Source organism: Macrobrachium nipponense, chromosome 5, assembly GCF_015104395.2.
Source record: "Macrobrachium nipponense isolate FS-2020 chromosome 5, ASM1510439v2, whole genome shotgun sequence".
NCBI lineage: Eukaryota > Metazoa > Arthropoda > Malacostraca > Decapoda > Palaemonidae > Macrobrachium > Macrobrachium nipponense.
In genome coordinates this window covers 16,066,082-16,080,225 of record NC_061107.1, presented here as the reverse complement: position 1 = coordinate 16,080,225, position 14,144 = coordinate 16,066,082, and the positions used below count along the sequence as shown (strand labels likewise).

The 14,144-nt window shown below is 36.7% G+C and overlaps 1 protein-coding gene across 1 annotated transcript; it reads right to left on the bottom strand.

The window, feature by feature from the left end:
- Positions 1-650: 650 nt before the first annotated feature.
- Positions 651-1,379, bottom strand: LOC135215727 (putative nuclease HARBI1). Its single transcript, XM_064250683.1, has one exon. It carries the CDS (start codon positions 1,377-1,379, stop codon positions 651-653), a length of 729 nt encoding a protein of 242 aa, XP_064106753.1.
- Positions 1,380-14,144: the final 12,765 nt, after the last annotated feature.

Below are 14,144 nucleotides of genomic sequence, written 5' to 3'. Positions count from 1 at the left end.
GCTTTTTATGTTCATTTTCTTATATTCTATGCTTTTCATGTTTGTTTAGTATAAGTATTTTTGTTATGTCCATCAATTGCTTCTCATTTGTCTCATTATTATGATTGCTATTATAACTTTCATTTAACTATTTTTTCAACATAATTTTTTATAGTACCAATCATCATACCGAATATTATTTATTGTATTAATATTGTTATTAGGACAATACCAAAGTATGGGAGTATAAAACAATGAGAAATAAATCATGATGTTTATTTACAATTATTTACATTTGTTTGGTTACGTTTTATTACAGGGTTCTTTGGATCCTCTACTCATCAGTAGCTGGTCGTCCTCGAGGAAACACCATTCGCTCTTGCCATTCCACTGCGCCTGCATCCGATGAGTAGTACTGGGCCAGGTAATCTCTGACGGCCTTCGCTCGACGTGTGTAGTTTGGTCCCTTTCTTGCCATGAGTCGTTCCATGAGGTTCAGCTGTTCCTCCCTCCAAGTACCTGCTACGACGTTATGGGGTTGGTCCTCATAGTCAACGTCGGTGCCAGCAAGTGGGTAGCGTTGCAATACCAGGATGGTGCATGACACATGCACGCAAAGTTATCTTCTTGCACACACCTGGTTACATTCTATTGCATCGTCGTCCCGAAGATTAGCCCATTTCATCCTGCAGCAGGCCGAATGAGTTTTTCCACCACCCACGAAACCGAGCGCTAGATAATCTGTAGCTGTATATTCGTTGGGTGGGATCTTGTGATTGGTGGGAGTAGGGCTTCATCAACCACGTATTGAGAGTGAAGGCATCGTCGGCGACTATGTGGAAGGGGATGGGTTCGTCGTCGTTGGGCAGATTTCTGTCTTGTGGGAGTCCTGCTCGGTTGTTTGTGATGGCCCTGGCCAGGTTGCACTTCTGCCAGGTTCCTCCATCCCCAGTACCTCCTTCTGCACCAACGTCGACGAACACGAACTTGTACTTTGCATCGGAGAGGGCCATGAGGACGAAGCTGTGAAACTTCTTGTAATTGAAATACAGTGATCCTCCACCTTTGGGTTTCTTGATCGCGATGTGCTTTCCATCCAGGGCTCCCACACAATTGAAGTAGTTCCACTTGGAGGCGAATCGTTTTGCTATGTCATTCCGTTCTTCTGGTGTCTTGGGGCACTTCATCACTTCTGGTTTGTATATGTTGGTAATGGCTTGGCAGACTACTGGGATAAATCGGCATAAGGAACTCTTGGATACTCTGAAGCTGTATTGCAGGCTTGTATATTCGTTCCCACTTGCCAGGTGGCGGAGAGTGACCGCCAACTTGAGTCCCACCTCTTGTGCACGCCGCATCTTCGTGTCCTTCTTCAACAGGGGTGTCAGCCTTTCGACCATCTCTTCGAACAATTCAAGGTAGCCGTAGAAAGTTCTTGTGTCCTTTGTGGTCCTCCTTGTTCAGTTCTTGTAGTAGCTGGTCGTAGTCCCCATGTAGTTGCCACCATGACAGCCACTCCCGAGCCCAAATCCGCCCTACCCTGCCGTCCTTTCTGCGTGGTGCAGGTGGCTGTGGCACTCTAGTACGTCTTCTCAACCCGTTGATGACCTGGACTGCACATAGACACAGGACAGCCACAAAAAATCTCTGGGTCTCCTGGGGTGAGAGGCTGTTGAGGTCCATATTGCATGGTGGTTGGACATGGATTGAAGGATGTGCTTGGCAGGCCTCTATATATACCCAAGGTTCATATCTGGCACGGTGTGGCACGATGTGGCACGGTGCATGTGCAACATTCATGCAAATTTGCACTTCGTGATTCGTGCGGATGCGCTCCACAACAACACCACAACCCACCCACAACACACTGCTACACGGAGTAACAAAGCCGCAAGAGCACGTGGCCTGGCATAGCAACAACGACCATAACACCGCCCCAACTCCACGCCAACTCCGTAACACTCCGCTAGGCACCGCAGTAACACGCCGTGAGGTGCCCGTAACCCACCGCCCGGGTCCGCAAAAGCCGCCCAATAACGGTCATTTTTTCTCTCCTCCGCATCAATTTTGTAACGGTTTCTTGCGGTCCCACGCCGTAACAGCCCGCAACACGAAAGTGATTAGGTGTAAACCTACCTATTTGTAGCTCTTGACAGGTAGAAACGAAACTCCATCTCTGACGTCACCGTTACATTTGAAATGCCGTCCAATCAGCGCCTCATTGTATTAAGAGGCGACCAATCAGCTGCTAGATAATAACCTCCCTCACTCCAGTCTTTCATATCATGTATACGTTGACTTTATCTTTGTAATCACAAGTCATTTAGAAATTTGCTTTACCCGCTTTTTGTAGAGAAGATTCTGTAAGAAATCCATAGTGCTGACATAGATACAGCATCCAATAAGACGTTCTTATTAGAACATTATTATTATTATTATTTATGGAAGTTCCTTAGACCCTCAGCGAATTAATCCAAAAGTTGAATAAACGTTTTTAAAAATTAAAAATCTAAGAGATATTTATTTTATTTTTGAAAACATTTATATCTATCTTTCGGATTAACCAGACCTATAGTAATGAACTTATAAAAAAAATCCACCTTGCAGAAATTTAATGTCACAAATATGTCTGCAAATACCTTTCGTTTCGGAAATATTTTCCCAAGGCTAATGTTTCTTTCAATCTGACACTCTTTTGTATTAAACTCTCGGAAAATAGTTTACCCTCTCCAGCTAATGACAGGCAATACCAGAGTGTGGCAATGGGCTTTCGCAATGCGACGAGGAAAACTCCCAACTAATATGTATAAGAGTAAAGATCCATTTCAGTCACTCGACTTTTTTTTTTTTTCTTTTTTTTTTTTTTTTTTATTTTCGGGCCAAATTTCCTCGTCCTCTGGGGGATAACCAGAAGCGCCATGCATTATGCATCCGTGCCTGAGCAAAAGTCTTATCTGCCGCGTTTGTTTATAATGTATTTCAATGCGAGCTTCGCTTTGAATAATAAAATGACAAACTCGGATCGAAGGTTCACAGGAGGGGAAACTTATCTCGGTCTCCTGTCGTCTTTCGCCTTCGTGTTTATCTGTCTTTTACTGAGAGCCAAATGAAGCTGCGTTGACGTGATGCTGCGTTTGCGGTAGCGGTAAAAAAAAAATTAATTCAATTTAGTTACTAATTGCGTCATATCTATTATACATACGTCTAAAACTAAAGGAAATCAATAAAATATTGTTTATTTTCCTCACTAATATGTATATATACTTACTTATCTATTAATTTACATATTTCCATATTCATGGGCTGTAGTATTTTGTAAGAGGTTATTACAAGGTTTTTGTCGCAAGAAAAGTTGTCTATTCTCCTGACTAGTTTGTCTGTTTGTTGATCTAATTATATATTTATTTTCATTTTCAGAGTCAATGCATTTCTTAGAAGAGGCATTTCTAAAGAGTAAGTACCAAAGGTTGTTGTTCAGATGTTTTAAGTAGACCTAGATTTATCCCATAAGGATTTCTACAGGGTAGTATTCTGAGACCTTTAATGGTTGCAGTCTTTACCAATAATATTATTGTTTGGCCGGAAAATGATATTTTATGGCCAATTCAATGATTGAGGAGCTCTTCCATCACGCTAAAAGCGACATAAGAGAATTGTGACGTATAGAATACCATTGTCAGATAGTGGGGTTCGAAGTTAAAATCCAGCAAAAGTAAGACATCGTTTGATAGGTCTTGTGGTACGTTCCCAGCATGATTAGCTGTGTATGGATAACAATGTCCTTAATTATCTTGAATATCTAGCAATATTTGAGTTATCTATGGACTTCATGTTTTCACTTTCGTAGCTCTTACATATAGGTCTTCGAATACTATACAGGGTTAGGTATGTATTATTTTGTAATGACGTCTGTGTAGACATATGATATTATGATGGCGTTCATACCACATTCCTCAGCTTTATTGATAGTCCATTAAAGGAACGTTGTTATCTATGAGTGTTAGCAGATTTCTTGGATTAAATATTAAAAGGTATATTGTTAGAAGTTAAGTTTTTTTTCCAGTAATGGTATTTGTAATTAAGGTATCTTCGGTATACTATTATATCCTGGTTAGGCACTTACTATGAAAGTATTTTAGCTAGTGCCTTCTACAGCTGCCTCTTCCGCCACTGCCGCTAAGAGTTAGATCATGCTAATCGTTTTGCAGATTTTTTTTTTTTTTTTTTTTTGTTTTTTTTTTTTTTTTTTTTTTTTTTTTTTTACTTTGGAACAGTTTCCTGCCAATCTTATTTGTGCTGATGTTTGTTGATTCCTATTTGAGATTTTTACAGCGTTGTTTGTTTAGGTAAATATTTATGGTTTGTTAAATGATTTTTTAACACATGGATATTCTATTTTGTGGGAGCTTGGGTTTGTTTTACACGTTCATTTTGGCCCATTCCTTAAAAATAATGGCAGTGATGATAATTCAAAGGATTTGTGTCTTACTGAATGTCAAGTTCATACAGGGTATTGCTGATAATTGAATTAATTTTTGAGACGTTTTTTTCTCTTTGTTTTCCAAATCTTTCATCAATAAATCATATTCACCTTCCCCCCCCCCCCCCCCCCCCTCCCCCACACCAAATCTGCTACATTATGGTTGTATAACATTAGCTTCTCGTGTTATTCAGTTAATTGTCAAGACAAATTACGATAATTTCCGAGATACATTTCAATCGTGAAATGTATGAATTAAATTCCACGCGAAACATATGAAAAGAAATGTTTTCCCCCTCTTTCATTTTCGTCCGCAATTTAATAACTAAAGGCTCTCGGTATTCTGTGGAACACACCTGGCCATTTATTATTCACGCTACTGCCACCAAGGAGAGAAAAAAAAACCCTCTCCATATTCCAGGGAAAACGAGGTTATGGATTACGAAGAGGAAAAGGAGGAGACGAAGAAAAAAGATGAAAAAGGAAGTGGAGATGTTTTAGAATCCCTCGGCTACCTAACATAACCGTGTTATGAATTTTGCATGCAGGTGCAAGACCTTCTCTGGTTGCTCTCGCGGCTTTTTTGAATTATGCAAGATCGAACTAACACCTTCGACGATTCCATTTTTCAGCAGTGAAGTCGCTTTCATGGAAAATAGGACGCATGGTACATACATCCTTACACGAAATGGCAAAAAGTTAAAAGTGAGTATATATATAATATATATATGTATATATATATAATATATATATATACATATATATGATATATATATAGTAATATAAATATATATATATATATATATATGATATATATATCTATAATATATAAATTATATATATATATATATATTATATATATATTCATTATATAATATTATATATTATATAAATAATAGACATATACAGTTTCACAGCAGAACCGCCCCTTCTCAGATAAAATAAAATAAACATAAATACTTTCATATATATATAGTATATATACGTATCTATTATATATATATATATATATATATATATATATATATATATTTTATATATATAAATATATACATATATATATATATATATATATATATATATATATATATATATATATATATGTGTGTGTGTGTGTGTGTGTGTGTGTGTACAGACAGACATACAGTTTCACAGGAGAACCGCCCCTTCTCAAATAGAAGAAACATAAACATAAATACTTTCATTACTATTTTGGTCATTTACACCAATAAAACGAGCAAATAATTAAGAGTCGTAAAAGCAGGAACCGCTGACGTAATTCAGATATACCCAATTTGTTTACTAATTCTGCAAAATAAAAAATAAAAATAAAAAAAGAATCTAGTAGAGAGCAGATTAAGAAAACGCGCGCGGCAGCTAATAGCTTATTAGATCTTATTAGAGCCATACGCAATTAAGATAATTTTTTAATTAGGCAAGGACGACGATAGCAATTATTCTTGTATATGACCTCGATTAAACAAATGACCTGATCGTAAAACTGGGCGTTATGAGATTTTATAATAGATGATTGCAACATTTCATGGAATTTTAAAAGTCGTTTGCTTTCCACGTAGCTTAAACGTTTATTTAATGTCAAACCGTTTGTTAACATTCACGGATGAACGTTTGCCTATGAGGAAGCATATACAGCCAGTTACCTTCAAACGTTATTGATGTTTTGAATTATTAAAATATTCTGGAGAATATATATTCTAATAAATTTGCAGGATGTACATGGGTTCATCCGCTTGTTGCAACCATCCAGAAACAGTCTCAAATATATTATTCCTTGAAGTTGTATTTGCTTATTTTACCTCAGGTATCTGTACATGCCATCATTCCGATCAGTATCTCTGTATTTTTCTCGCCTTTCCTCTGAGTCCTTTTATTTCTACCCTATTATTAAATCTAGAATACTTCACCTTTCTTGTATTATGATACTAATGACCGTATCATTAGGCCAAGAACCGCCCTTTCATTGCAATCACCGGCTCCTAATCCTGCGTGATTCAGCATTCTTTCCGCATAGCAATCTATTGAGGTCACATTCTTTCTTGAACCGAATGCAGAAGACGAAATTTGAATATTGTGCGGCAGAATTTCGACAATTTTGTAAGGTGACCATCATAGCTAGGTGTTTTAGCTTTAGGTATTGCATTTCCTTTGGCACCTTGTAGAATAAGTAAGATTGGTGCCATATAATTGTTGTGTTATTTGCAGAAAGTTATCTATTTCAGTTCGAATCCAGTTGTACCAGTTTTATTGTCCATTCCCTCATATTTATATATTTATCTTATGTAAAGTATTGCATTTCTTTTAGCACCTTTTAGAGAAAGATTGATGCTATAAAATCGTTGCGTCATCTTCAGAAAGTCATCTATTTCAGTTCGAATTCAGTTGTATTGGTTTTACTGTCCATTCTCTCATATTTATTCATTTATCTTTATGTAAAGTTTGCATTTCTATTGTCACCTTGCAGAATAAGATTGGTCTTATAAAATCGTTGCGTTATCTGCAGAAAGTTATTTATTTCAATTCTAATTCAGTTGCATCAGTTTTATTGCCTATTCCTTCATCTATATTTATTTATCACTTTTTCTTATAACTTGTCTCTCTGCAGACCGATTTCCTGTAGAGCCTTCATGGGTTTATAGTCAGCATACCACTATCCATGAAGGTTTTCAGCTGCATATAGTTTATACATTTCAGAACAGAGCCAAAGTGATGGCCTTCAAATCCATGCAATAGCCTTGTTTCTCACTGCCTCATCTACTCTTAGTGTTTTTTTGTCGATTTTGGAGACTTTTGGTGTGGGTGAAATCCTGAATCTATATTTTATACATGCCATCTTCTCTCGCCTTTCTGCGGTCTAATCTCCTTTCAAGCTAAAGTTTTAGCTTCCAAGTAAAAACATTTCCGAGAGAGTCAGTTAATAAGTAGATCTTGACGAAGTCGTTTCAGTCCAGTATGTTACGAGAATTACCGCGCCGTATTTTCAAGTAGCTTGCTTAGATAGCTCCTATGCTGGTCATTTCGACAGATAGAATAATAATAATAATAATAATAATAATAATAATAATAATAATAATAATAATAATAATAATAGCATCTCGGGAAAAGGCCCCTTTTCAAACATAATTGTACCTCTGGCTTCATTTGCCTCTCTGTAATTGGTCGAAAGAGCTACAGAAACGGAAGGGAATCAATAAACTGGGAACAACTGTTAAATCATTCACCTGCCGCTACGAAGAATTTCATACGATAGATTTAGAAACTGCAATAAACAGTTATTATTATTATTATTTATTAATAATAATAATAATAATAATAATAATAATAATAATAATAATAATAATAATAACAATAATAAACGCATGGGCAGTGCCAGTAGTCAGATACAGCGCAGAAATAGTGGAATGGACGAAGGCAGAACTTCGCAGCATAGACCAGAAAACCAGGAAACATATGACAATACACAAAGCACTACACCCAAGAGCAAATACGGACAGACTATACAAAACACGAAAAGAAGGAGGGAGGGGACTACGAAGCATAGAGTACTGCGTCAACATCGAGAACAGCACTGGGGCAATGTATGAAAACCAGTGAAGACGAGTGGCTCAAGAGTGCATGGGAAGCAGGACTGATAAAAGTAGACGAAGACCCAGAAATATACAGAGACAGGAAAATGACAAGCAGAACAGACCAATGCACGGACAATACATGAGACAGACTAAAGAACTAGCCAGCGATGACACGTGCCAATGGTTTCTGAGGGGAGAGCTCAAAAAGGAAACTGAAGGAATGATAATAGCGGCACAAGATCAGGCCCTAAGAACCAGATAAGTTCAAAGAACGATAGATGGAAATAACATCTCGCCCATATTTAGGAATTGCAATACGAAAAATGAAACCATAAACCACATAGCAAGCGAATGTCCGTCACTTGCACAGAACCAGGCATGATTCAGTAGCAAAAGCCCCCCACTGGAGCCTGTGCAAGAAACACCAGCTACCTTGCAGTAAGAAGTGGTACGAGCACCAACCTGAAGGAGGGATAGAAAACGATCAGGCAAAGATCCTCTGGGACTATGGTATCAGAACAGATAGGGTGATACGTGCAAATAGACCAGACGTGACGTTGATTGACAAAATCAAGAAGAAAGTATCACTCATTGATGTCGCAATACCATGGGACACCAGAGTTGAAGAGAAAGAAAGGGTAAAAAATGGATAAGTATGAAGACCTGAAAATAGAAATAAAAAGGATATGGGATATGCCAGTGGAAATTGTACTCATAATCATAGGAACACTAGGCACGATTCCAAGATCCCTGAAAAGGAATCTGGAAAAACTAGAGGCTGAAGTAGCTCCAGGACTCATGCAGAAGAGTGTGATCCTAGAAACGGTGCACATAGTAAGAAAAGCGATGGACTCCTAAGGAGGCAGGATGCAACCCGGAACCCCACACTATAAATACCACCCAGTCGAATTGGAGGACTGTGATAGACCAAAAAAAACAAAACAATAATAATAATAATAAGAGAAAGAAAGGGAAAAATAGAAATAAGAACGTTATGGGATATGCCAGTGGAAATTGTACCCATAATCATAGAAACACTAGGCACGATCCCAAGATCCCCGAAAAGGAATCTGGAACACCTAGTAGATGCTGAAGTAGCTCCAGGCCTCATGCAGAAGAGTGTGCTCCTAGAAACAGCGCACATAGTAAGAAAAGTGATGGACTCCTAAGGAGGCAGGATCCAACCCGGAACCCCACACTATAAATACCACCCTGTCGAATTGGAGGACTGTGATAGACCAATAGATAAATAAATAATAATATAATATTTTCATCAAAAGAATGGCAGCATCAGTGGAATAAATAATAATAATAATAATAATAATAATAATAATAATAATAATAATAATAATAATAATAATAATAATAATAATTGGGAAAAACTTATGAGAAACAGTGAATACAGAAAAAGAACACTTGAGGCCCTTAGTAGCGTAAAAAAAAAATCGAGACCAGTCATTAAGATACGGAAGTCTCCCGTTCATATCTTATCGTTTTCATAGCTGAAGATGTTCTCGATTAAGGGGGGCGTTCTGCTTGGGTTGACCTAGTCTTAAATGATATACCGTAATTCCCACTCCGTACTTATCCATTAAGGTAATCTCTGGCTCCATCAGGGATTTCATAAGGAATAATGGATTACGTGATCATGGTGCCGTCCGACTATTTCATAAATTCCTACCTTTATTTAAATGTTGTGCTAATGCTTACATCTTAGCTTTGTCAGCCATGTAGAGACACAAAGGATTCCAGTATTCATTATATGTTATCTTCTTCCTCTTCTTACTTCTCTTGTTATCTTTTCCCTCCTCTTTTACTTCTCATGTTATCTTCTTCTTCTTGCTTCTTAAGTTTTCTTCTTCCTCCCCTTACTTCTCATGTTATCTTCTTCTTCCTCTTACTTCTCATGTTTTCTTCTTACTCTTTTACTTCAGTGTTATATTATTTACCATTTGACGTCACCTGCTCCCCTTAACCACAAAATTATTTCCTGTAACATTGTCCCGCTTACTTCCCCCCCCCCCCCCCCCCCCACACCCACCCACCAAAGGATTATCCCCCTCGTTTGTTATAGCCGTCAAAGTATCCTTGCCGCTGCTATCTTTCGAAAAACAACAGAGTCCTGCCATCAGTGTCCCACGAGGTCGGACGTCCCAGGAGGGGAGGGGGACCCGGAGTCCTTTGAACTTAATCATAACACGGATGATGTTATCTTAATTAAGCCTTCAGGGTACCGAGAGATTAGTGCCACCAGGGAGGGTTCTGGTATTTTTAATTCTTGCTTGATTTAAAGGTTAACAGTTTTCTAAGGATTCGACTGGGCTCAGTGGCGATGTTGGCAAGATCTGAGGAGAGCCTTGGGTACGTCACTGGCTATTTGGGGTCAAAAGCTCGTGCTGGCATAAGCTAGCTTAATCTCAACCAACCCACCAAGTGGGAAGTGGATGATCTCAGAGCTAAGAAGAGGTTTAGGATCAGTAGGTGGGATAATAATGTGACATGACATAATAGTTAATTTTTAATCTAATATATTTATATATAAGATATATATATATAGTTAATATATATATATATATATATATATATATAGATATATATATATGTATAATATATATGTGTATAGTATATATATATAATATATATATATATATATATATATATATATATATATGAGTCAAATCACATTTCCGTGATTCTTATACATACATCGAGCTACAAATGTCCTTTAATATCTAATTCGCTCTACCTCGGAATTAATATATTTTCATATATGTTAACCGAAGGGGAATTTTTCGATAAGAAATTGGTCGGCTCACGGGCGCAAACCATCGAACCCAACAAATTCAGGGGGCACAGTGAAGCCTTAAACCACACCACCACCGCAAGAGGGTATAAGTTTATGCCGCCTCTCAACTACAAATACCTGTCGTTCTCAGGTGTTCGTTGTTTTGGAGTGGCAGTGTGGTTTAAGGCTTCACTGTACGACATGAATTTGTTGGGTTCGATGGTTCGCGCCCGTGAGCCGACCAATTTCTTATCGACTAAAAAATTCCCCTTAGGTTAACACATGAAAATATATTAATTCTGGTAGAGCGAATTAGATATTAAAGGATATTTGGAGCTCGATGTATATATATATATATATATATATATATATATATATATATATATATATATATATATATATATATCATACAATGATACTTTCATTTTGAAACAATAATATAAATATAACGAACTTAGCTTCAAAATACTTCTGATCATAAACTCCTGCTTTCCATAACACAAAGAGTATGAGTTGCATCGCAGCATTCAATAAGGTCACGTATCCAATAAAGCTTAAGACCATTCTCTTGGGAGACAATACGTAATGCAATAATCCAAATTATATTGCTTTGCAATGTTCGATATCTCCTTCGTATTCGCCTTTTCTCCTTCGTCGCTCTTCTGATTTTGCTTCCTTCTCCGGATGAAATGGAATTGTTTTGTAGGTCATGCTTTTCCTCATATTTCCTGATATTATGTGTTTATCATTGTAAGTGTCTCTCTCTCTCTCTCTCTCTCTCTCTCTCTCTCTCTCTCTCTCTCTCTCTCTATATATATATATATATATATATATATATATATATATATATATATATATATATATATATATATGTATATATATACATATATATATATATATATATATATATATATATATATATATATATATATATATCCCGAAATGTCAGTGCTTCTTAGGGATGTAGGGATTCCGTCATACCTTTCCCAGCGAGCTGCTAAAGCGTTTTGAGATATTTTAATTGCAGATAATTCTGGCATTTCTATGCTAAGTGGGAAAAAAGTTTCCATTTAATGCGTCGTAAAACTGACTTTCGGAACTCAAACCGTCTAGATTATTGGTAAACTAGACCTTGTTTGGGAGAAGAGGTTTGGAAGGAAAGGGGAGGGGGTGGGGGAGAAGGGGAATTGGGTGTTGTGTGCATGGGTCGGGTCTAAGTCTTTGGAAGGTAGGGGGGGCACACGGACGGGAACAGGTCGGGTGAAATACTGGGAACTTTGATGTGGTTTTACGTTACTTTTCACCGTTCACTGAGCAGCCATCAGTAACACCTCCACCTGCAGAGACATTTATTAGGTAGAGTGAGTTACTACTTGTAAAGATAACTTCCTTTCTTCAAGGCATTCATTGCCTTCATTAGGTCACTGCATTACTAAGACCACACACTGCCTACTTTTGTAAGTTCAGAAAATAAGTTTTAGGAACAGGAAAGAGAATGAAAAAATGGTGTAAAAATAAAGCTAAAAAATTGTGATATATTTTTTCTTTCTTTCTTTCTTTTTTTTCAGTCTTACAAGACCATCATAATCGGTGTCATTTTGACTAATTCTCCGCTGCAAGACAGGTTCCTCTTGCCATTTTTATGAATAATGGCATTAACTTTGAGGAGATAAACAGATTCATTAAGTGGTATTGACAAGTATAAAGTCAGGTGCTTCGTAATAATTTAGATAACAAGTACCCCCGTTTTAAGAGTGACGCAGTGAGCCGTATTTGCATAATTCGTATGACAGTACATGTATTATTTAACGCCTTGTAAGAGAGTCCGTCGAGGACATTCGAGTTTCGCGTAAGCTGAGATAAATTTTATAGAAAGAAAACTCTGGTAATCTTTTACAAAGCATAAGAAATGTGGCTGAGTTAACTGAAAGGGAATACCTCATTCACAGAGAACATTTTATGTTCGTTTTCACGCAATATTTTTGAATGAAAATGATTCGTTTGATGTACGGGTAAGACAATATACCACGGATGTTACTGTTTTGATAAATTGTTGTTCATGCATCTGTGTGTGTGTATATATATATATATATATATATATATATATAGATATATATATATATAAATATATATATATATATATGTGTGTGTGTGTGTGTGTGTGTGTGTGTGTGCGTGTGTTACACACATATATATAACTATATATATATATATATATATATATATATATATATATATATATGAGTGTGTGTTTACAAATAATAGATAGATAGATAGACATGTGTTGTTTCTATTTAGGCCTTGATGACTATCAAACATGACTGTCAGTATGTCGTAAGTCTTGAAATGTTAATGAATTTTTAACATTTTGTGTTATTTTTACGTATAAATGCGCATTTCAGCTTTAATGATTTCTTTTCAATAAGTCATTTCCATTGAGTATGTTACTTCCAGTAACTTTTATAACCGGTGACGTGAAAAAATAGTAAATTGTTAATTTTTTACCGTAGTTATAAAAAAACACCTTCCTTTTCTCATTCTTAGGAGAGGGGAACTGACTGACAGATAAACTGACAGGTAACTATAGAATGGTTCAAAAGCCTATAATCACTGGGCATTTTTCGCCCGATGAGCCCTAAGCTGACATCTCTCCATTGAATCATTTGACATATGTTTGACATGAACAAGCCCCAGGGCCAAGACGGGATACTCCCCGCGCTCTTCAGGAAGGAGAGAGAGAGAGAGAGAGAGAGAGAGAGAGAGAGAGAGAGAGAATATGGAAGTTTTTCTCAATATGTTGAATAGTTGTGGCTATTTACACCACACATAGTCATATTAATTAAAGTAATTTTCTTTCGCATTTTAAAGTTTCCAAAGTTATTTGCCCTTTGCCCAGATATACAGGTTCACAAAGACTATTACATTTCGCTTCATAAACAAATATGAAGGATAGGAAGAGATTTTTAGGAAGTGGTTGATACGAAATAAGAGATAAAATGCTACTTACTGCCATATATTATCATAGACTATCACCCACTACACAAATACAAATGTTTTCGCAAAGAATCATTTTGTTCATTGAAAAAGATGAAATGCCACTAAATATATCCTCTAACGAGGAAATAGAAGTAAGCGTGAGTATAGGCTTTTTAAGTTCTAATGGAGTTCTTTTTTATGACACTTTATCAGTTCCTGTATAAATATATGAGAGTAAGCCTTGGTATGAAGGTCTTCTATAAAAAAAAAAACTTGCCAACTGCTCTATGTAGGTTTCAACTCAACCAACATGCTCTATGTAGGTCTCCTTCATCCA